The sequence below is a fragment of the Dryobates pubescens genome, chromosome 5 (genome assembly GCF_014839835.1).
Source record: "Dryobates pubescens isolate bDryPub1 chromosome 5, bDryPub1.pri, whole genome shotgun sequence".
NCBI lineage: Eukaryota > Metazoa > Chordata > Aves > Piciformes > Picidae > Dryobates > Dryobates pubescens.
In genome coordinates, this window is record NC_071616.1 from 33,741,522 (window position 1) to 33,766,431 (window position 24,910).

General features: G+C 38.7%; 1 protein-coding gene across 1 annotated transcript in view; it reads left to right on the top strand.

The window, feature by feature from the left end:
• Positions 1 to 214: 214 nt before the first annotated feature.
• CEP128 (centrosomal protein 128) overlaps positions 215 to 24,910 on the top strand; it is a 110,475-nt gene continuing 85,779 nt past the window's right edge. Inside the window, exons 1-8 of the mRNA XM_054162221.1 lie at positions 215 to 375; positions 1,914 to 2,000; positions 4,096 to 4,219; positions 5,235 to 5,356; positions 8,400 to 8,491; positions 9,854 to 9,926; positions 14,760 to 14,876; positions 24,255 to 24,341. Of these exons, the coding sequence (XP_054018196.1) occupies positions 229 to 375; positions 1,914 to 2,000; positions 4,096 to 4,219; positions 5,235 to 5,356; positions 8,400 to 8,491; positions 9,854 to 9,926; positions 14,760 to 14,876; positions 24,255 to 24,341 (849 nt within the window). The 5' untranslated portion in view covers positions 215 to 228. The remainder of the gene's footprint in view (positions 376 to 1,913; positions 2,001 to 4,095; positions 4,220 to 5,234; positions 5,357 to 8,399; positions 8,492 to 9,853; positions 9,927 to 14,759; positions 14,877 to 24,254; positions 24,342 to 24,910) is intronic.

The following is a 24,910-nucleotide window of genomic DNA, read 5'->3' on the forward strand; positions in this document are numbered from 1 at the left end:
GACATCACAAGTTCCCATACTTGCTAACTAGAGGTACATGCAGGACCTTATTTGGAGGCCCACTCTTAAAAGAGTTTGAGAAGTTTTAAAGAATTCAATTCCCATTCTGTAGTCTGAGTCTATGAAGTTGATTTGAGAATAGTGTGCAAGTCTGAGATTGTTCAGTTACTATGAGGACTTAACATTCATTGCTTTTTCTGGTCTCCCTGCCTAGGTTCTGAGATACTAATGGCAGATACATCCAGTGATTCAGACAACTATCTTAGGGGTCGAATAGGAAGGCGACCACCTTTGAGAGCATCCCGCAACAGAACTCGGAACTATGGTGCTGAAGAAGTTACAGAGAAGATCCATACCTTAGCAAGCACTTTACAGGTTGTTTACACAATGTGGTTTTAAAGTGTTTGTGGGCTGCATTTCTGTAACTGGGGTAAAAATGTTAATCTTTGAAGTTGTGGAAAATACTCTGCTGATGGGAAATGCATCTTTCTGTGCAAACCAAGATTTTGGAAAGTTGATCACATTACCTCTGAGCTACAAATTATGTGGTTTGTCAGCTTTTATGTAGCCATTATTTCAGACTGTTTCAGAATGTTCTTAGAAGCAATGGTTTGTCTATGAACTATTTGTAAAATGAAGTATTTATGAAATTAGCAAACTTTAAAATGCCAGATAAACTTTTTTCAGGCTCTCAGAAGAGGCATTAAGTTTTGTAGCAGAATGTTCCAGCCCTGTCTTTGTTGTCTTGTGTAAAATTTCCCAATTGCACATATAGTAAATAATATGTACTCGGTCAATTCCCTCATGAGAGAGCTTGCTACAAATCACATATTTTTGAGATGTGGAACAGCACAGTGAGAAGCAGTATTTGTAAATGTGTAAGAGATCCATACTGGAGCAGGAGAAAATGTTCATCTAATTCCTGCTTTTTTTAGTAGAGCAGGGAAGGAATTGTCTGAATCTATTTTGCAAGTGGTAGGAGCTGTTTAGCTGTCTTGGCACCATTTATTGCATGAGAAGTCATTCCCATTCTTCTCTGATTGACAGTTCTGATACTTAAAGTGGGTGGGCTTATGTATTATCACTTGTGTTTGGTGTCGTTATTTCTGCCTGTGGTGGGGAGGGGATCTGCCCCAACCCATTACACAATATTATTTTTTGTTCTATTTATTATTTGAAAAGAGAAAAATCTATATAGAATGCTGAATTTAAACTTCAATACTTCTTAGCTGGGCAGTAGTTGCCAAGCAAGAAAAGAGACAAGTTAATAAGAAGGTAATGTGTGTTTTTAAAAGGAAGTTCTATTTCTAACTAACTAGCTGCTTTTCTGAAGTTCTGATTTTTAGGGTAATAGCTTTTTGCAGACTGCTTTTCATCAGATCTACCATTTGATCCAGCTCTTCAGCAGAGACCATACCTAATGTAAAAATGTATTTCACATTTAACTTAATTCCATTTTACAGACGGGTAACATTAAGGTCTTCAGATTAAAAAAAGTTTTTTTCTGGAGCTGCTGAAACCAAACTTTTTATTTGAAGCTGAGGCCTTACTGTTGTAGTGTAAATGAAAGCATATTTCTGTACTTTGTTTTGGTTTGGTTTTGCTGTTTTGGTTTTTTAAATCTTCCCTATAGCTGTGCTGCACATATCACAGCATCACTAAGGCTGGAAAAGACCTCGAGGATCATCGAGTCCAACCTGTCTCCACAGACCTCATGACTAGACCATGGCACCAAGTGCCACGTCCAATCTCCGCTTGAACACCTCACTTGAATAGGATTTTGATTGCTTAGACCCTTTAAAAAGCATTTGTGTTATCAGTTTACTCTTATAAACCAAGAACAACAAAGACAACAGTAATGTTTGATTAGAGGAGGTTTCTGTTTTAACTTCTTCCTCAAACTTTCTTTTAAGGATACCAACAGAAATCTAAGACACGTTGACCATTTACTTGGACAATACAGAGAACACAACAAGGAACAAACTGAAGAAATAGCAACTGTGAGCAACTTTCAGTTCATCTGCTTTAATCTTTTCTGCTAATAGAATTTGTAGCTGAAAACTCGCTAGTAATAGAGTGTGTCAAGAGTTAAGTAGATAGAAACTTTCCATATTTGTGCAATCTAAATCAAATTACAGTAATATGTTATATAATGAACATCTGGCAAGTTTTGTAGCTTTGTTACTTTTCTGTTTTTTAAGCACCAAAAACATTGTTGGGTTATGTTGCTGTGCCATGTGCAAGGTGCTTTGCTGAAAGAAACAGTATGACCTAACACACCTTTTGCATGACTAAATGATGAACAACTACAGCAGGGACTGAGGTTGTGATCATACTGGCATAGGGTTTTGTTCTGCTATTCTATAATAAACTCTGAGTCTGTTGAACTATATACTCCAAATTACAAGGCTGAAATTCTTATAATTGTCAAACTTCTGAAAGTTTGGAAACAGCAGAGGTTTTGTGTTTCAGTGTGGTTTTATTTTTGTTTGTTTGTGTGTGTTTGTTTCTTGATGCCGCTGATGTTTATCCCTTTAAATTAATTTTTCAAAAGAAGTAAGAAATGGGCAAGGACCAAAATGTAAAGGTCCTGGTTTGATGGGATTTAAATAGCTTGTAGATGAGCTGCCAAGGGGTGGAATTCAAATTGTTGACTATTTAGGTTATTCTAATCAAAATTGGTTTTAACATCTCTGTTCTACTCTCAGTAGCCTTTCTTCACCTTTTTAAGGTATTTTTTAGGAGACCGCAAACATAACGATGTGGATAATGTAAACTGTAAATCAAAATTTTTGATCAACTTTTTTGGCCATTGTTCCTTTCTGATAAAAGAGACTGAAGCAGAAGATTGTTAATTCTGGACACTGTCATGGCTCTTTTTTAGAAAAATTAAAATAATTTAAAACCCTAGCTCTTTGGTTTGATGTAGAAAGGATGAAAATGAGTGCTGTAAATTAAAACACGCAAACTGAGCACCTGTAACTTCATTCAGAGATTTCAATTGCCCTGTTGAAGATGCAAGATAAGTCTTTGACAGAGTCAAGTTAGATTTGAAAATTGAGTTATTGCTGTTTCTTCTTTGATCCTCTGGCATTTTCATGATTTTATATATCAAGGTTTTGCTTTTAGAATACTGAGTGCTCTTTTGTTACATACATGAATTATTGTCAATTTTTCCCCTGAGCGAACTCAGTCTTTTAAAGAAAGCATGAAAACCTGCAGACTTTTGTTTGACAGTTTCTTGGTAACAAGAAAGTTCTTGAAATAATATCATATAATGAAAGCATAATACTTAAAAAACCCAACCAAACAACTAAACAAACATTGTAAAATTCAGAAAAGATTGAAAGTAGTGTTTTGTGCTTTCTGAAAACAGTGCTGCCCAGAGAGAGATCCAACACAGTGTGTGTAATTCTGCAACAATAAAGCAGCAATTTAACCATTGTGTGCGAGCTTCTGTTAGGGAGAGTAAAGGTGAACCTTTAGAAATTGATGTTTTATGGGTTGTGAAAAGAGGTGTGACAAAAGCAAGTGGGTAAGAACCAAAGTTAGTGAATGCAATCTTAGAAAAATGATATGTGGGTTTGAAAAATGAATATAGTTAGCTCTGAACTCTTATGTGGAGAATGGCTACCTTTTTCTGGCAGTCTAACTGCTACACGTAGAGCTTGATGTAAAGCTGCTTACTGAAATTGGTAGCTGTGTGTCAAATTGATTCCAGGTAGAGCTGCTAGAAAAATTCCAATTATTTTTTTTTTTTAAAAAAAGTTATTCTCTGGATTTTTTGCAGTGCTGTTTTTGAGCATTGCTGGCAAATAGCCCTTTTTTTCCCCCCAGGTTGTAGTAGACATACTTTTGAGTTTTCCTGCAGTGCTGTTTTAAGAAACTTGATATTTGAAGCTGCCAATATTGGAAACATGTTATGCTACAGTTATGGGAATATGACATAAGAGATATTGAAGAAAAGCTGTTATTAATTATTTGCTATACTTGGCTTTAAAATAGTTTTGATTCTCTTAATGACTTTCTGAAAAAATGTTGTTTCATATGCATGGGGTTTTTTTAATCAACCTGTGCTTATGTCTCCAACTGCAGTTAAAAGAAACACTGGAACAATCTATAGGTCAGTTAAGGAGCCAACGATTAACTCGAAACTCTGGAATGAGAAGCGCTTCTCTCTCAAGCTTATATCCTAGTGATCTGGATGGAGAAGTATCAGGTAAAATATTTAAGGTGCTTAATTATACTTAAATTATGTCCTATAGGTTGGTGCCATGGTTTAATCATGAGGTCTGTGGTGACGGGTTGGACTTGATGATCTTTGAGATCTCTTCCAACTTTGGTGATTCTGTGATAGCTGTTGTGTGGAAAGAAGAAATTAGGAATGAAAATATGTAAAGATAGTGGCATGAAAAGTCATCACTGATTACTTTAAAAAATCAATTTTAGAAATTAGAGAGACCTACATTAAGCTTTGCAGTTGTTTTGTGGTAAATTCTTGTCGCTTTCTGTTATGCAGTCTTTTATGCGTTTATCCTGAGGGTTCTAAATGAAACACTGATTCTTTCAGTAGAGAAAACTCCTTGTCCATTGCATGAGTTGTAGGTACTTAAAAGCTAAAGCTAATTCCAAAAGATATTGAAGCTTCTGAAGCTTGCTTCACAGCAAAAATAAAAATAAATGTTTTAAATGTGTAAAACTATGGATGTGGGGATGAAATTATGTAAGCCTCTGAAAAGGGAAAGCTGAGCCAATATATGACCTACCAAAAAAGAAGCTTTTTTTATTGTACATCTCTGAGAATTTATTATGTTTTTAGGAAAAAGTCTATGAATTCCTCCCAGAAGTGTCATTTAATGTGTTTTAGTAGAAAGTTCTAAAATTTTGTTTTTCTAGCATAAAAGCTGTGAAGTACTGTAATTTGAAGCTGTAATAGATCCAGGTGGAATAGAAGTTAGCACTTGGGCAAATAAAATTTGAGGAAAAACCTGCCTATTCCTTGGAGGAACAAAGTAAACCTCTTTCTTACCTATTATATATGTGTATTCCAGAAATGTTTACACTGAATAACCCTGAGAACTACTTTAGTAGTTGGTTTGTCTGTAGTGTGACCTGTAGGGATATTGGCAAGATGAAACAATTATTTTTTTCTGTGAAGCAAAATGAAAATTTTCCCATACAATGTTTTTTTCTTCCTACTTTTTTTTGTTTTTTTAATCTGTTATCTCATGCAGGGAACCGCCACTTCCTGCCTACTTCTCCTCTCAGGGATTATGGAGACTCACAGGGCAATAAACATCGAAGGTCTAGATCTGCGAGTGTTCGGTTTGTCAATGAGGGAGATAATTTGGACCAGGTACAGAGTGCTAATGGGAGTTGCTTCTCCAAATAAGCAGTTTGTGATCACTAGACTCTTCACTCTTATGTCAGATGAGGTTATTCTGATGATGCATCTAAGAAAATTTGAGCTATGAAGTGTGCTTTCAGTGTTATGTGCTGTTCTTCATTAGGCAGTCACCTGTTTTACCTGTCTGTCTTGAAGTTTCATGCACTGAATAAAGAGGCATGATGGTAGGGATGTCAAAAAGAATGTATGAAAATAATCTCTGTACTTTTTAGGTCATACATGAGGAAGAAAAATAATTTCTGAATATGTGATTGTCATTCATCTGTGTAGCCATTGTGGCTATAAAGGGAATTTCTCTGCTATAGGTAATGCTACAGGATCTTAGTGCTTTTCCAGTTTACTTCAGTGTAGCCTGGATTGATTTTGAGGCTGCTAGTTCTCCATTTTAATTCTATGACCTCTGAATAGGGTAATTTGACCCCATTCATCTGCATGAAGATGCAGATGATGTTAGGAAGAAAGGATGTGTATGGCACTGCTGATTTTTGTATGTCTCAACTTGCATATATTTGCAGTGTCTTTAGAGGAGAAAAAAAAAGGATAAGATTATAGGCTCCCTGTCCTACAGATTGAGGGGAAAATTCAGTACCTGTTTTTTGCTCTTTCAGAGTGGCTAGATCTGCTTGAGTGAATCCCTCTGTGCAGACTAACTTGTTCAGGAGAAATGTATTCTGATTAATATTAAAGCTTCTGATTGTAAAGTGTCCATGTTGATTTTATTAAATAATCAATCTCAACTTCCAAATAATTAATTTTAAATTTAACCACAATACATTCTCTCAGTTGACTTTTTGGGAAGTCTGAGTGCTACAGACTTCCACATTCCTTCTATTTAGCCCTGTTTCATTGTCCTTTCAGTCTGATTCTCTCTCCATTCCTTCCTCCCCCCAAGGTTAAGGTGGAACATAATCCTTGGAAGGAAAGTGTTATACGGAGTTACTGCTCCTAAGCTTCCAAAAAGCTTAGAACTATCATAGACTACTCCTAAATATTCTATGAATATGTTAAAAATTTTATTCAAGGGAGTTCTTCCAATGCATACAAAATTCCTGCGTTATGCAAACATGCAAAAAAACAGCTGCTTTTTTTTCCCTCTCCTGGTTTTGATGATAACTGCTGGTTCACTCCTCCTTGCAAGAACAGTGTAGTGCTTTGAGGAATGATGAACTAAAGTAGTCATTGATCATGACCATAGGTAGAAATTGGGGCAGAGATAAAGCAGTACTGCCTTAAATAAAGCTAGGTTATCTTCTTTCTGTAATGCCAGTCCCTTTATTCCTATTCTGTTTCTATCTAAGGTAGTTTTGCGGCTGAGTAGGCTTTTAACACATTTGAGTCCCTTTCCTTCTTGGGCTGATACATTCTGAAAGTATGCCATTTCTCTGCTGGATAAAGCATTGGCTGGATGGCTGGGCACAGAGAGCGGTGGTCAGTGGAGTTAAATCCACCTGGTGGCCAGTCACAAGCGGTATTCCCCAGGGTTCAGTACTGGGAGCAGTCCTGTTCAATTTCTTTGGCAGTGACTTGGATGAGGGGATCAAATGCACCCTCAGTAAGTTTGCAGATGACACAGAATTAGGTGGGAGTGTTGGCCTTCTTGAGGGTAGGGAGGCTCTACAGAGGGACTTGGATAGGTTGGACTGATGGGCTGAGGTCAACTGTACGTGCTTCAACAAGGTTGAGTGTCAGGTCCTGCACCTGGGCCACAACAACCCCATGCAACACTGCACACTTGGGGAAGAATGGCTAGACAGCTATGTGGTGGAAAAGGACTTGGGGGTACTGATTGGTGAGTGGATGAATATGAGCCAGCAGTGTGCCCAGGTAGCCAAGAAGGCCAACAACATCCTGGCATGTATTAGAAATGGTGTGGACAGCAGGACCAGGGAGGTGACTGTCCCTCTGTACTCAGTGTTGGTGAGGCCACACTTTGACTACTGTGTTCTGTTTTGAGCACTGCAGTACAGGAAAGGCATCATGGTACAGAGACAGTGAGTACAGAGAAGGGTTACTAAGCTGGTGAAGGGCCTGGAGAACAAGCCCTGTGAGGAGCAACTGAGGGAACTGGGACTGTTTAGCCTACAAAAAAGGAGGCTGAGTGGAGACCTTATTGCTCTTCACAACTACATGAAACGAACTTGAGGTAGGCACTGGTCTCTTCTTACAAGAGAATGATAAAATGAGAGGGAATGGCCTCAAGCTGCACCAGGGGAGATTTAGCCTGGACATTAGGAAACTTTTTTTCACAGAAAGGGTTGTCAGGCACTGGAGCAGGCTGCCCACAGAGGTGGCTGAATCTCTATCCCTGAACATGTTTAAAAGCCATGTAGATGTGGTACCTGGGGACATGGTGTAGTGACAGACTTGGTGGAGTGGGCAAAATGGCTGGACTTGATGATCTTGGAGATCCTTTCCAGCCTGGATGATTCTATGATTCTTTCAACGTCCCCTGAGTCAGGTTAAAATGTCAGCTTAGTTGCTCTAGGGGAGATGGTAGTGCTTGTGTCTGAATCATACAGTGCACTGGGTTGGAAGGGACCTCCAGAGGTCATCTAGTCCAACCCCTCTGCAGTAATCAGGGACATCCCCAAATAGATAAGGGTGTTCAGAGTCCCATCAAGCCTGACCTTGAATGTCTCCATGCATGGGGCATCTACCACTTTCCTGGGCAGCCTGTTCCAGTTCCTGACAACCCTTTCTGTGAATATTTTTTTCCTAATGTCCTAACTAAGTCTACCCCTCTCTGGTTTAAAACCATTGCCCCTTGTGGGCAGTGCTACATGCCTTTGTAAGTAGTGCCTCCCCAGCTTTCTTGCAGGCCCACTTCACGTTTTGGAAGGCCACTATTAGGTCTCCCTAGAGTCTTCTTTTCTCCAGGCTGAATAATCCCAGCTCTCTCAGCCTTTGTAAGTTATTTTTGTCTACTTTGTTTTTAAAAACTGTTTTTGTGTGTGTATATGGATTTTCTCAATCTGTGTACTTTAATTTACAGCTGCATTCTTTACATCAGTCTCTTCGAGATCTCAGTAGTGAACAAGTTCGCCTAGGAGATGACATCAGTCGGGAGCTTTCAAGAAGAAATCGGTATAAACAGATTATAACTCTGTGTGAAGAATAGTATGGAAAAGAATTGTTATGCTTTAAACTAATTCTTAAACTCCTTTGCCTTTTTTATATATTAAAAAAAAAAAATTCTGGGGAGAGTGGGGGATTGCACAGCTAAGAGGGCCAATGGCATCCTGGCCTGCATCAGGAACAGTGTGGCCAGCAGGAGCAGGGAGGTCATTCTGCCCCTGTACACTGCACTGGTTAGGCCGCACCTTGAGTACTGTGTCCAGTTCTGGGCCCCTCAGTTTAGGAAGGATGTTGACTTGCTGGAACGAGTCCAGAGAAGAGCAACGAGGTTGGTGAGGGGTTTGGAACACAAGCCCTATGAGGAGAGGCTGAGGGAGCTGGGGTTGCTTAGCCTGGAGAAGAGGAGACTCAGGGGTGACCTTATTACTCTCTACAACTACCTGAAGGGAGGTTGTGGACAGATGGATGTTGGTCTCTTCTCCCAGGCAAGCAGTACCAGAACAAGAGGACACAGTCTCAGGCTGTGCCAGGGGAGGTTCAGGCTGGATGTTAGAAAAAAGTTCTATACAGAAAGAGTGATTGCACATTGGAACGGGCTGCCTGGGGAGGTGGTGGAGTCGCCATCACTGGAGGTTTTCAGGAGAAGACTTGATGGGGTGCTTGGTGCCGTGGGTTAGTTGTTTGGGCGGAGTTGGATTGGTTGATGGGTTGGACGCGATGATCTTGAAGGTCTCTTCCAACCTGGTTTATTCTATGTATGTATTCTATGTAGATATGAAAGCAGTGTTATGAACTGCTTGCTCCATGTCCTTGTGTATAAATGTAAATAACACTGAGCAATTCAGGTTTGTGCAGTACATATGGCTTTTCTTCCTGGTTTTTTATGTATAGATACAATAACAAGGGCCTGGGAATTCTTTTTATAACATCTTTGCTCTTTGTATTTTCGGGGTATTGGAGTCTCTTGAGGGCAAGCTTTTATGCAGGCCATAATGTTCTTTTAAAGTATGTACTTGGCTCAACATACTGTGCTTTGTCTAACAGCAATAGCAATAATTAGTCTGCTAATTCTTAGTAGGAACTAGTACTGTTCAAAAGGACTGTGTAGACATGTTCATAATTTTGTACTTGTTGACCTGATACCTAGCCTTTCAAACTGGATGCTGTATTATCTTCACTTGAAAATGGAAATGCTTTTTATCATGAATTTTCCACTTGAGGCTGGTCTCTAATAATGGTAGGGACTTAGAGGCTATAGAGCAAGCAGAATTAGCATAAAAATTCAGGAGATTGATGCTGCTTTAAGTATCAACTGTGATAATTTTCTTTTTGAACTGTAGAAGATTGTTTTACCTATATTTTTCCATGAAGGACTGATGCTGAATTAAGAAAGACTCTAGAAGAGTTGTCTGAAAAGCTCACTGAATCCCAAAGACAAGAAATGGTAAGTGTGGCTAACATGAAAAGATGATTTATGTTAGTAATTTAAGCAGGATGTGAGTTTCTAGTTTAATATGACTATTTACATCAGTACTGCATATAAGTATGCATATCTGAACATGATCTTATTTAGGCTACTGTAGATTGTTTTGATGAAATCAACAAGAAAAGTTTGATATTTCATAAATAGATATATTTTTACTTGTTTACAATTATTTTACAAGTGTCTATCTAGTGAATTTTTCTGTTCCAAAATTTGTAGTCCTGGAGAAAGCTGCTTTGTGCTTTTTAACTCTGAACATTGGTTTGAACACTATCATACTTGTTGAGCATACCTTTTGTAAGGTACAAGCTACCTTAGGTCCACAACTACCTGAAAGGTGGTTGTAGCCAGGAAGGGGTTGGTCTCTTCTCCCAGGCAACCAGCACCAGAACAAGAGGACACAGTCTCAAGCTGCATCAGGGGAGGTTTAGACTTGAAGTGAGGAGAAAGTTCTTCACTGAGCGAGTCATTCGTCATTGGAATGTGCTGCCCAGGGAGGTGGTGGAGTCACTGTCCCTGGAGGTGTTCAAGAGGAGATTGGACGTGGCACTTAGTGCCATGATCTAGTTATGAGGTCTGCGGAGACAGGTTGGACTCGATGATCCTTGGGGTCTCTTCCAACCTTAGTTATACTGTGATACTGTGAAGCTTTGCCATCTGAAGATGGTGAATAATACTGTTTCTTCTTTCTCGTGCTCTGTCCTTTTCAATCTTTTGTCATCTGTGCATCATAATGGGAGGAGTCTCTTTGGGCTGCACTCTTCTCTGACCTCTTTTTGACAACTGAAACAAAAGGAGGCAGGATAGATATGATGGTTTCTTTTGCCTTTCATATGCTGAAAGCAGACTGAGTTCATCCTGTGTCACTTAAATTTGAAAGAGATCTGCTGTTGAGAAGGAAGTAAGTGTATTGCGTTAGGAACAGAAGTTGAAAGTCCTGTAGGCACTTCTGGATGCCTAAGACCTGAATTATGCTTAATGTAGGTATCAATGGGGTATCAGCAGCGATGCTGACTCTTCAGAGCAAGTATGTGTCCTTATTTTCCCATAGGTTATTCATCATGGATTGGTACTAAATGCTCTGTCAAGTGCTTTAGTGGTGTGTTTGTCACTGATAACAATATTGTTGTCACAGACCACCGCTGGCACCAGCTGGCTTAATGATTATACTTGTGTGAGTTGTTGACTCTAGATGTGAAATGGGTCTTACATGCAGTTAACGTGTGTATGATTCCTCAGAGAACCAGGATTATTGTCAGATAAGGAACTGTCCAGAAGATCTGACTCAGGGATTTTTGGCATGGCACAGATGTCTTGTGAAAGTGTTTATCCCACATTATCACTTGTCGTGAGAGGGAAAAGTGTAACAATATTTTAAAAAAAAACCTGTTGAAGATTTTTGTGATTTTAATAGTTGGGTTTTTTAAGTCTGTGTTGATGATAAAATAGGTCATAGCAGGAAAAAGCAACAAAAATTTGTAGAAATAGATTTCATTCAGCAGGGCTTGCACATTAGAAGTAACAGGGGGAAGCTGAAAGACGGGAGAGAAGTTCAAGAAACAGGATACTGTTTTTTTGCCTCCATCTTGACCAGGGAGGCTGTTGACGGATTCCAACACAGAAATGAATTGGAAGACTGATTCAGATGTAGAGGGACCTGTGTTGAGAATTTTGCTACTCTGTAGCATAAATGACAAAGGATTTGCTAAATGTGATGATGAGCAACCTGATTTGTCATGGTATGCTGATGCTAAATTTTTCAGAATGGGGAAGGTAATTTTACTACATTCCAGGAGGACTTATTCCTAAGCACTCTTAGGCCATGAATGTAACATAGAAACTTTTGGAGAGGATGCAGAGGAAGCCAGAGGTGATGGTACTTTGTTCTTTTGTAGTGTTGCAAGGTGCAACATCATAAAGCTGAACTGTGTGCTCGCTGCCTTCTTTTCTCAGTCTCATTCCTTATCACTTGAATGTTTTTGGGCTTGTGTCACTCTACAAAAACTTCTGTTTTATCCTTGTTACCTAAATCCTTGTACAAAATCTTTCATGTTTTTCTTGTATTATACTTCTTTACCACAATGCCCCTCCAAAGTCCCATGAAACTTTTTCATCATTCTGACTTCACAGCTAGCTTTATTTTCTTATAATTCCAATCTATCAGTTGTTTTAGATTGCTAAATATTCTAATACTTAATTTCAGACTAAATTTATGTACAGCCAAAACAAGGAGTAAGGCCTGAGTTCTCCCTGTTTCCCTAAATGAGATATTTATGAGATCACCTGTGTCTAGGCTCTTACTTTCTTAAAACTTCTCACGAATATAAATATATTTGACATCTTTGTACTTTTGAAAGTTTGAGTCTGCTGGTCAATTTCAGCTGAGTTTTGGGGAGGCTAAGGAATGAGAAGCACAAATGAAATGTCATAATCTCCTAACTAATTATTCTTTATGAAGAAGCATAAAAGTAGTGTTTATGAGGCTGCCTTTATTTAATCCTCTTTTTCAGGATTAATAATAATTTAATGTTTCATAGTAAACATTTTGCCTGTGTTTCCTTCTGAAGATAGATATTCTTTTATCCTAAACCAACTAGATAATAGTCATTCTGTATGCCAAGCTCTACTGTACCCCCTTGTCCCCACCAAAAAAATCAACAAAAATTTGATGGGGAAAAAGTGATTTCTTTAAGGAATCTATTTGCTCACAGTCTAAGGCTTGTTCTTTGTTTACTGTGCCTTTTGTTATTTCACATAGATTTGGAATAGTTTGTGAGGTTGAAAATTTGTTATTTATGAAATGACTCTTTACATGCAATAACAAAGACATCAAGAGTGATGATGATTCATTTGTAAATGCAACACTATTTCTCAGGGAGATGAAGGAGAAGAGGGGAAACTGCTGACAGTGTGCCAAGGAAGTTGATTCTTCTCTAATACCTTTTTTGACACTGATGTGTCAACAACTTAGGCTGGGTGTTAGTGACCAGCAATGGGAATGTGAAGCTTCAGCTTACAATATGAGGGAGGAAGTCATGCATGTAAAATGATTTAAAATAATCTGGTACAGATCAGCTAGGAAACTTAGTTGTCTGAAGTGTTCTTAAAATCGCTAACAACTGACAGTGTTGTTATTTGTTCCTGCTACATAGTATCATTGTTTCTGTTATCTGGAGTTATTAGAAGTAGCATTAAGTAGCAGTTGTCAAAACAAATACAAATGTTGTGATGCAGTCCTTAATTTTTATACATTACTTTCTAGTAATTAGTTATTCTGGATTGTAACTGCAGAGCTTTCATAAATCACATGGAGGAGTGTGGTTTGACACAGTATGATTTTGAGGGTCTCCTGATGGTTTTTAGAGAAATAGAAAATTCCAGATTGTAAACTGACTATTGATCTGGCTGTGCAAACTGATGCATTCTGTTGTAAAGAAAAAGACTGTTTCATTCTTTAAACCTGATACACTCTTGAAGCCTAGAACACGAATATGTCCTTATTTATGTTTTTGTTGCTATACTGCTGTTGCTCGTATTAAAATTTCTGTCTGTGCATATGCCTGGTGCTGGTAGAAGTGTACTTAATGGTGAAAGTACAGATGAGAACTTGTTCCACTCCACTTGTTCCCCTCCACTTCTAACAATACAGATTTAGTTTGCTGCCCACGAGAGGGTGCTGTCTGCTAGCAGCTTGAAATGCAAAAATAAAAGCAGCTTTGGCGTTGTAGTTTAATGCTGAATTATTGTGTCTATAATCCAAATTGCTTTGAAAGATAACTAGCATTGTTTGGATTAGTTTGTACATGGATTCACAAAATATTGAGAAAGTCTTAAAGTACTGTAATTATTTAGTGCTATTACAGTCATTTTCATCTACTTAGCTCTCGTTCAGTTTTCCAGATTTCAGAGTGTGAACGAGGCATGCATTGGTCTTGTTTACAGGCTGGAAAAATTGAAGGAAATGACTCTGGAGAGGTTAATTTGGCTTGTGGCAGAGAAGCTGATTTTTGTATTGCAGCTTCAGCTTAGGCTGCACCAAACTTGATAAGGAGGTATTTAGCATTTGAGTAGAATGATGACTTTAGGTATATCTATGTTTTTCTCTAAAGGAGAATATTGCTAGCACATTAGCAGGTCAGGTACCCACTTGAATACTTCTGGAATACTCATTGCTGTAGATCCAGTTATTTTCTATACCATTCTAAATCTTAATAAAATAAAAGTTGTGCCCCTTGCTATAAGAAGGACAGTGAGTTGCTGGAGTGTTTGCAGAGAAGGGCAGCAAAGCTGCTGAAGGGTCCCGAGAACAAGACTTTTGAGGAGCAGCTGAGGGAACTGTGGTTGCTTAATCTGGAGAAGAATAGGCTGAGGGGAGGAGACCTGAGAGGTTGCAATAAGGGGTAGGTTTTGACCTCTTCTGCCTAGTATCAAGCGGTAGAATGAGATGAAATGGCCTCAAGTTGCACCAGGGGAGGTTTAGATCAGATATTACAAGAATTTCTTTACGGGAGGAGTGGTCAGACATTGGAATAGGTTGCTGAGGGAGGTGGTGGAGTCGCCATCCTTAGACATGTTCAAAAAACGTGTAGACATAGCACTTTGCAATGTGGTTTAATGGCCATGGTGGTGTTACTTTGACAGCTGGATCTCTGATGGTCTTAGAGGTCTTTTCCAACTGAAACAATTCTGTGATTCTTTCTGCCCCATATTCTATTTACCTTTTTGTGTCATTGTTATCTTAATATGTGGTGAAAGATGCACTGATTTCCTGCAAGGTGTTCTTTCTTTTTGAAGGTATCAGAACGGGTAGAGAGACGATTACAGGAAATAGAACAAGAGATGCGTGCTGAAAGACAGCTTGTAGAAAGGCGCCAGGACCAGCTGGGACATATGTCTCTTCAGTTACAAGAGGTAAGCAAAGAAAAACTAATTTATTCTAGATTAGGTTAGGCATGTGCTGCATTTGTGAGCCTGTACTTGTCAAACTGGTAAAAGTGCTTATACCTTTGGCACATTCTTTTAACTGTATCGGTCCAGAATAGCTTGTTTTGGTGACCAGTTGACAACTGCAGTTCTTGTGCTACTGTCTTGTCTATGTTTAGACCTTTCTGCTAATGGGCACAAATGTTCTTTAAAAGAACCCCCTCCCTTTGCCCTCCCTCAGACTTCAAACAAACAAAAGCAAGTCATTAGCTAGCTTGTCTTAATTAAAACACTTCTTTCCTACAATGTAAACTTTGCTTGCAGTGAGCAGTTTGTTATGAATTTATTTCAACAAGCAATCAAATGCGGTGAAGTGCCCACACATCTTTTCATTGCTTTGCTAACAGTTTCATTCAACAGTGCCTGCCAAAGTATCAAATATTGTTTAGGAGACAAATACAGATAAAATTAAAATTTGAGACAGCTAGTAGCTTTTTTTTTTAATGGTTGTTTTAGGAAATGTATGAAAAATGCTCCTTTTGTTTCTGATTTTTACCTGTTACTTAGAAAATCTATGTCTTAACATAATGTAGCTTCCTATTTCACTTCCTTTAAGATAAGGTTTGTAATGTTACCTCTAATGTCATCTAACTATACAATAGAATACTACAGTTGAGTAGAAGTGTGCTGTTCTTTGTTTTTTCACTTTTAATGTTGAAGCAGTTGTTTTATGCTTTGCAGTGATATTGAGGATCCTTAATTTAGCTTAACACTTTGTATTTCATGTAAGGCTAAAGACTCTTCAAAGAGTTCATAGTTAAGAAGATAAGATGCTCTTTTGATATAGACAAAAAGTAATGTTGATCAAAAAGCTTGTAATGCTTCTGGTGGTATTTCAGAAAGAGTTACTGTTTCATTTTTCTCACTATTGATGTTGTGGTAGGTGAAAAGAGCTAGAGTGTTTTACTGCAGTTTTAATTACTCTCTTATATACCTGTGTCCATTGCTCGATTCTTTGGTTGTGCCTTCAGTATGGTAAAGGAATGTTTAAAGAAATAATTTGGTGCCATTGGACAGTGTTATCTGTGGATGAGAACAACATTTTTTCATCCTTTTGAAAGGATAGTGACTTACAACTGTAAAGATACATTGACACAGCCATGGTTTCCTTAGAAGGAAAACCTGAATTCAGTTGAATGAAGTCAAATGCATTTTGAAGACTTTCATATAATTGGCAAGGGGATCATGAGCCCTCAAGCAGGACACCTTTTTTTCCTAGTAGTTCATCTTTTGAAGTTAGCACAAAATGAATATGAAATACTAAGTACATCCCCCAACATTCCATTCCCCTAAGCCCCCCAGCTGTTGACGATTTAATCCTTTCTCCTGCAAATTCAACTTTGTTCCATCTATATTTTTGTAGATTATTTTTCTTGATTAGCCACTTTTTTTCTTTCTTTCTTTTTTTTTTTTTTTTTTGGTGTCACTACTGCCCAAAAGTTTGAAATATTGTCCTTGTTCTTAGCTTACAGGAAAGCTCAACCCCTATTGGTCTGCTTAGTAAACTTTTACTATTAGGAATGTTCCCAAGCTGAAATTCAGAGACAATGCTGGGTGGAACAGGCTTGTTCCACATGCTATACATTCATAGCTGCTTCTACTTCAAGGAGAATCACATTTCTTATGATTATCTTAACTCTCAAGCAGGGGCTCATATCTCCAAATCATATCTCCTTCTGGGTAGCTTATCTCAGTCATGACTTGTCACTGTATTTCAAAATTCTCATAAGACATAGATTACCACTCTTGCAATTAATTATGGATTTGTCAGGAGCTTCTAACCTTTAACATGTGAAATAGAACCTGGTGGTGCCAGATGAAGACTACAAAAGGAAGCTTCTTTTAATAGACATTAGGCAATTTTTCTTTGACAGATCACAGAAGAATATGGAGGCATTATCACCCTTGAAACACTGATTTTCATTAAATTGCCAGTAGCAACAAACAGTACAATCTCATCCTAGTGCTTCTCTCATAGCTATATTAATAGCTTTGAGAACATCTTTGTGATGGAATTTCAGCTTCCTACATGCCAGTAGTGTTTAAACTCCAATATTGCTAAGGGCCTTAGATCTCAGACCCTTATTCCAAGCTTCATTCCAACTGTCCCATTTTCCTTCCCCACTGAACTTTCATGTCAGTTTGTCCTTCTCTAGGTATGAAATGGTGTGATTTCTGGGTGGTGTTTGTAGTTCTCAGGAATAGTTCAACAATTCTTGACCAATTCTTGAGCTGCTTTGGCGCTCACATTAGCAAATTGGACCACCTTGTTCTCTGTTTTCTTAAAACAATTGTTTTTGAGAGCACAAATTACCTGGATCCTGTACACACTGACTCTCTGTGTACTGTTTTCTTTAGAGGCTGCTGTGTGGAAAAACTCTGAAGAAAATTAACTTATGGAATATAAATTACAGAAGAAACAGGAATATGAGGATATCTAATGAGGCAAAAAGTTTAGAACTGATCTAATCTCAAATTAAAAACAAACAGGAAAAAATGCCAACACAAAACAGTTTGAGAATTGGGTACAGCAGATTAGAGTTTTTGATCTTCATTTTTCAAAATTAGTTTTCCAATTTTTATTTTGTGTATGGTGTTACAGATGAATAGATTCAGTATGACAAACACAGTAGAATAGAAAATGATGGAGTGGCTCATTCTGGAGGTCATCTCTAGGCACTTGGAAGAGAAGGTTATCAAGAGTAGTCAGCATGGATTTACCAAGAGGAAATTGTACTTGACTAATCTGATAGCCTTCTATGATGTCATAACTGAATGGGTAGATGGAAGGAGACCAGTGGATGTAGTCTTCCTTGACCTTAGCAAGGCTTTTGACACTGTCTCCCATAACATCTTTGTGAGTAAACTCAAGAGGTGTGGGATAGAAGATCAGACGGTGAGATGGATTAGGTACTGGTTACAGCCTAGAGTCCAAAGAGTAGTGATCAATGGTGCCAAGTCCAGCTGGAGACTTGTAACTAGCGGAGTCCCCCAGGGGATCAGTGCTGGGTCCAGTCCTGTTCGGCATCTTTATCAATGATATTGATGAGGGGACAAAGTGTCTTTTCAGCCAGTTTGCTGACCATATGAGACTGGGAGGCTTGGCTGATGCACCTGAAGGCTGTGCGGCCATTCAGTGAGACTTGGACAGACTGGGGAGCTGGGCAGAGGAGCATAATGAGGTTCAACAAGGATAAGTGCAGAGTCTTGCACTTGGGAAGGAATAATAAACTGCACCAGTACAGGTTAGGAGGTGATCTGCTAGAGAGCAGCCCTGTGGAGAAGGGTCTGGGAGTCCTCATGGATAACAAGTTAACTAGGTGGCCTTGTGGCCAAGAAGGTCAGTGGTATCCTGGGGTGCATTAAGAAGAGTATGTCTAGCAAATTGAGGAAGGTTCTCCTCCCCCTCTCTCTGTCCTAGTGAAGCCCCACCTAGAATATTGCATCTAGTTCTGGGCTTCCCACTTCAAGCGGAACAGGGTTCTACTTGAGAGAGTCCAACAGAGGGCTACAAGGATGATTAAGGGAATGGAGCATGTGCCTTATGTGGAAAGGCTGAGAGACCTGGGGCTTTTTAGTCTGGAGAGGAGAAGACTGAGAGGGAATCTAATAAATGCATATAAATATATAAGAGCTGAGTGTCAAGAAGGAAGGGACAGCCTCCTCCCACTTAGGCCCTGTGAGAGGACAAGGGGCAACTACAGCACAGGAAGTTCTACCTCAACGTGAGGAAAAACTTCACTGTAAGGGTCATGGAGCAATGGAACAGGCTCCCCAGATTGCTTGTGGAGTCTCCTTCTCTGGAGACTTTCAAGACCTGTCTGGATGTGTTCTTGTGTGACATATGCTAGATTCTATGGTCCTGCTCTGGCAGGGGGGTTGGACTTGATCTCCAGAGGTCTCTTCCAACCCCTAACATCCTGTGATCTTGTGATAAATAATGTAATATATGGTTATGAAATATTTAAAATTTATGAACCTGAATAGTTAAAAAAGGTCAATTTCAACCTTTTGGTTGATTTTCAGTGTGAGTAGTAGTAACAGACTTGTTCATTACTTGCATCAATATAATTGTATTTTGCTAGGGTACTTTTTATCTTTCTGTGCTATAAATAAAATTGTCTGCCTTTAAAGATCTCAGAGCAAAGTTGTTAAAAAAAAAAGATCAATATTTTTACACCATTTTTTATGATTTCTTTTTTCTTATCTCCTGTATTTTAAGCAAGCAGTTTCAGCAAAGCCTACAACATAATTTTGGTTTTTTAGTATTTACTTTTTAGGAGAGTGCAGTGCCCATAACTGACCACTACTTGTCAGTATTTTACTGTCTTAAGAGAATATTCTTTCTAAATCTCAATTATTAATCGTATATTTTTTCAGGGTCTAACTGAACATAGCAATACATTTGTTTGAATCATTCTCTTGTCCGTCTTGTCTTTCTGTCAGTCATGTGCACGATGTGCAGACTTCTTATTTGTATTGCACTATTACTATACATTATTAACCAACATAATGTGTAGTTGTATACTGCATTAAGAAGGCCTGACATATAAAAGTTTGCATCTTTAACATCTAAATTTGCATTACTATTTTGAATCTCTGGTCTGCATGTGCTGTGTGTATGTGGATAAAACTTATTTTCTCTACTTTTTAATGCATCTTCTAATCTGTATTGGTGTGTTTAAAGAGCAATTACTACAAATTAGAAAATGGCAATTATCAGACAAATTCATGCAAATCATACATCTTCCCTTTCTTTTGTGTTCCTGATAAGTGGGTTTTGAGGAGGAAGATCAGCATATTTGTTTCTAGTGCTATCGATGTGTATATAGGTTGCTTTGACAAACTACATGTCTAAACTAAATCTAGTTTGATGCGGATGATCAGAGGGCTGGAGCACCTCTCCTATGAGGACAGATTGAAAGAGTTGGGGCTGTTCAGTCTGGAGAAAAGGCGGCTCCCAGGTGACCTAACTGTGACCTTCCAGTATCTGAAGGGGGACTGCAAGGAGGCTGGGGAGGGACTTAGGATATCAGGTAGTGATAGGACTAGGCGGAATGGAATGAAGCTGGAGGTGGGAAGATTCAGGCTGGATGTGAGGAAGTTCTTCACCGTGAGAGTGGTGAAGCCCTGGAATGGGTTGTCCAGGGAAGTGTTTGAGGCCCCATCCCTGGAGGTGTTTAAGACCAGGCTGGATGAGGCTCTGGGCAGCCTGATCTAGTGTGAGGTGTCCCTGCCCATGGCAGGGGGGTTGGAACTAGATGATCCTTGTGGTCCCTTCCAACCATGACTGATTCTATGATTTTTTTCAGTGCTTTATTTTCAACATAAAGACACCATCTCCTTGTGCCTTTACATTTATGCATCCATTTTTCTAAAACAAAATCAAATAAAATTCTTAAAAATGGGCTTTAAACAGTTCTAATATGCATTGGATGCCCTGGATTGCTTTATTAATTCCTGTGCTTGGCTGCCTAGATTTTGGTGAAATGAGTCTGAGTGTTCATGCTTTGCATGCTTCAGGTGAACAGAAACATTTGTTTAGAACATTTTGAACTTGCTGACTTTTTGGTAAGGCAAAGATTGTAGTTATGTCTTAAGCTAATAACTTGGATAACTGGGACATTATTTTTTCTTTGTGCAACTGGATACTTAGATTCTGTTTTCTTCCCATTGCACGTACTGTGAAGTGCAAGAGGCTGGGGGACCTTCAACTGAGTGGGGTAGACTGATGGCCAAAAGCATGTCTTTATCTCTGACCATTTTAGACAAATATAGACTTGATCTGTGCTCTGAGCCATTTGGATGTTTTAATGCACGGTTGATGCTTGCTCCTTGGCTCCGTGCTATGCCACCTGTGGCTAATGGTTTCTGTTTTGATGGTGGTTTGAATCTGACTCTGTCCTGAAGCATAAGCACGTCTCATACATATCTGCCACTGAAATATCCAGACAGTCTGTGTTTGAATGCCTGGCTGTTATGTTTAGGTAGCATACTCAGACCTGTGCTAACTGCTAATGAAGGTAGTTAGAAAGAATTTTTGTTCAGATTAGAATCATAGAATGGTAGGGGTTGGAAGGGACCTCTGGAGATAGTCCAGTCCAAACTCTTTGTCAAAGCAGGATCACCTAGGTCAGGTATCCAGATGGGTTTTGAAAGTCTACAGAGAAGGAGACTCCACAACCTCTCTGGGCAGCCTGTTCCAGTGCTCCGTAACCCTCACAGTAAAGAAGTTTTTCCTCGTGTTGAGGTGGAACTTCCTGTGTTTGCCCCTTGTGCTGTCACAGGGAACCACTGAAAAGAGACTGGCCCCTTCCTGACACCCACCGCTCATATATTTGTAAACATTAATAAGATCTTTTCTCAGTCTTCTCATGATTAGGATGTGGTACATTTTTCTTTATTTTAAACTCTAGCATGAAGCTGGTCTGCTTGTGTATTTCTGCTAGTATGAATATAATTCAGTGATTGGTCTCACTTTGAAAGAGCAAATTTCAGTTTGTGGTCAGTGCATTACTTTCAAATAATCTGGTTTTATTTAAAACCCAAAAGCAAACAAACCCCAAACCCTAAGAAAAGTTAATAGGCTTGAATTGCAGTAAAAGTCATGATTTGCTATTGGAAGATTTTCATAAATTGGAAAGATTGAGAACTGTTGTTACAGAGGCCTCTGCATAGTTTTCCCCTTATATAAGGAAAAAAAAAAATCTGCCTAGCAGGGAACTTCTATCTGAAGTTTTGGATTTTAATATATTGGATGGGGATGAGAGGTGTTGAGCTGGGGTATAACAGGTGTGTTAATATTCTGATACTGTCTAAATGACCTGTCAAGAATTATTCTTCTAGGTCAAATAAAAAAATTCATCTTGCCTGTTAAAGAGCCTGTTTCTGACCACCTAGGCAAGCAGTGTAACATTTTATTGGTCCATCCTGAAACCATGCTGTGAAGACACGAACATTCGGTGTTCTTTTGTGGACTCCTCCATGCCTGCCCCCTTCAAGGCCTCATCAACTTCCTTGTCTGCCTCCTCCTGGCCATTCTGGATGTTAATATTTTCAAGAGGAAGCTCTTGATGGGAGAATCCTGGTGTCTGTAGGTCTGTTTCCATCCTTTCGTGCTACAGCATCGCCAGGCAGAGCTCTCCAGGGCAACTGCTTTAGAGCCATTTGGGAGGAGCATGTGTGGGAACCATTGTCTGCAGCATCCCTAGGTCCCATTTTTGACATTTGACTTCCTCAATGCTTTCTTTGGAGACAGCAAATTAAATCAAAGAACTTTATCTGGATCTTTTTATGTTTGGGTTTGTTGAACCCATCAATCCAACCTGTCCAGGTCCCTCTGAAGAGCCTCCCTGCCCTGCAGCAGATCAACAATCCCGCTTAACCTGGTGTCACCTTCAAACTTAACGGGAGTGCTCTCAATCTCCTTGTTGAGATCATTGATAAAGATGTTAAGTAGGACTGGCTGCAGCACTGAGCCTTGGGGAGTACCACTTGTAACTGTCTGCAAAGTGGATTTAATTCCATTCACTGCCACTCTGTGGGCCTGGCCATCCAGCCAGTGTTTGATCCAGCAGAGTGTACACCCATCCAGGCTTAGGACAGACATTTTTTTCATGAGAATGCTGTGAGGAACAGTGTCCAAGTTTTTAGTGAAGTCCAGATAAACCACATCCACAAATACACATTTGTATTATGAGTGATAGGAAGGACTTGTAATTTGAAGGTATTGCTAAATATCATTTGGTGCTGCTGATTAGTTTAAACGGAATAATAATTTCTGTGGTGGCTTCTGGGAATTAGGATGTACCACTTATGCAGAAAGTTCCTTTTTGCCTTCAGTAGGGAAATCTTTGAAATTTTTCCTAGCATTTTTAATTCCAGTCCACCTTTAACATTTTCCTTGTGATGCTGATATCTCTAGCAAAATCTGCACATGAAAACATACATTTTTGGTGCAAAAATATACATTTAGTGCTAAAAATGAGGTTGGCATACAGTTGACTGTATATAATAGAGCTTCTAATTTTGCTAGTAGAAATTAGAAGCATGATTTCAATTAGTACTCATCCTGTTATCCCTAGTAGACTGTTCTGAACTGGTACTTCTAGTTGTTAAAAATAACCCCACAACCAAGCAAACCAGTTGTGCAACAATGACATTAGTTGAACTGATAATGGTCTTTGATTATATTTCTTTCTTTGTTCATGCAGCTTTTTTTGGAGTTGTCCTTAGAGCCTTTTTGAGTAAAATGGGTGTCAGATCTATATGCAGCGTTGACTGGAATGATAGATTTGAATCTGTTCTGAGTGCTTAGGGAAGCATCTTAAAGACTTGGAGTATCTGATTATGAATCAGTAAGACTAAAAGCATAATTCTTGATGTGGCATATTTTCAGTGGAATAGTTGTAAGAAATATGTTCTACAATCTCAGATTTTAGTATAAACTGTTGAAGCAGGAGAGTAGACCAAACTATACTGAAACCCTTATGTTTCTTGCAGTAAAGATGTAAGACTGTGGTAAGTATATAAATCCACTTATTTTCTTCACAAAGCTACATTTAAAAGCAAAACTTTAAAGTTGAATGCCTGGCTTCACTGAGGTTGATTAATATCTTGCTTTCTGTTTTCATACAATGACATTTTTCACCATGAGAGTGGTGAAACACTGGAACAGGTTGCTCCGAGAAGTTGTGGAGGCTCCAACCCTGTAAATGTTCAAAGCCAGGTTGGATGGGGCCTTGAGCAACCTGCCCTAGTAGGAGGTGCCCTTGCCCATTGCAGGGGCATTGGAACTAGATGATCTCAAAGTACCGCACATCCATGTCAGTAACAATTCTGTGCTAATACTGTGATTCTAAACATCTGTCCAGATTCTGATAAAAATAACTTTTTCCCTTTTTTGGATTCCTACACAACCTTATGCTGGTGTTTTCCTTACTTCAGTGTATTGTATTTCATATCATGGATATTTTACATTAGAGATTATATTGTTTTTCAACTGATATATTAACATCTTGTCTCTGGAGCCTCTTAGACCTTCTTTTCAAAGTGTTTGGGGTCAATCTTGAGTGCCTGGAGTTGTATACATTGGAAGGGTGTTAGTGCTAGTTTTGACTTTGTTCTTGGCCCTGTTCTTTGTTCTTTTCATAACGCACGTTCGCTGCACATGGGAATATTAAGCATAGACAGAAAGCATTTGTCTAGATCTTCTTTATTAAATATACCATCAGGTTCTTTCATTTGCAGATAAGACTCCTGTAACTTTTATAATGACATTCATAATTTTTTTCCCCCCCTCTAAAGGCTTTAAGGAAGCAAGATGCTAAAGCAGGTGAAACAGAAGAACTCATGAAAAATAAACTTGTGAAATATCAAAGTGAAAAGAACCAAGTAAGACTAAATTACCTCCTTTCTTGTTTGGTGTTAAATAAGTGTGTATTGACATATGATACAGTATATGCTTCCTTTTTCAGAGATACAAGCAGAGTAAAACTTTCTTTAAGACAAGAGTGGGTTGTATTTTCTTTTATTATTTTTTTTTCCATCAGAGGTCATGTAAAGGAGACAAAGGTTCTGCATAGGTATATTCAAAGCTCTTTACTTCTGACAACTCTTCCATCCTGCTAGGTGGGCAAGTTTACAAATTGAGGATTATCCTTGATTTCTTTCTCTGATTTGTCTCTGAATTTATTCATAGTTTACTGTTGCTTATGTGCAGTAGCTCAAAAATGCAGCTTTTCTTCATCCCTGCAAATAATGCATGCTTGTTATTTTGCACCATGGTTATTATTAGTTACTCTTATGGAACTATTAGTTGTCATAGTGCTTTCTTCCTGTTCATAGAAAAGTTTTCATATATTTCTGTTCTGAGAGGATGCTGAAGCCATGTTAGATTTTTTTTTTCTAGATTTTTTCCTGTTACGTGGTTTAGCATTTTTGTCAGTACTTTCAAAGTTATA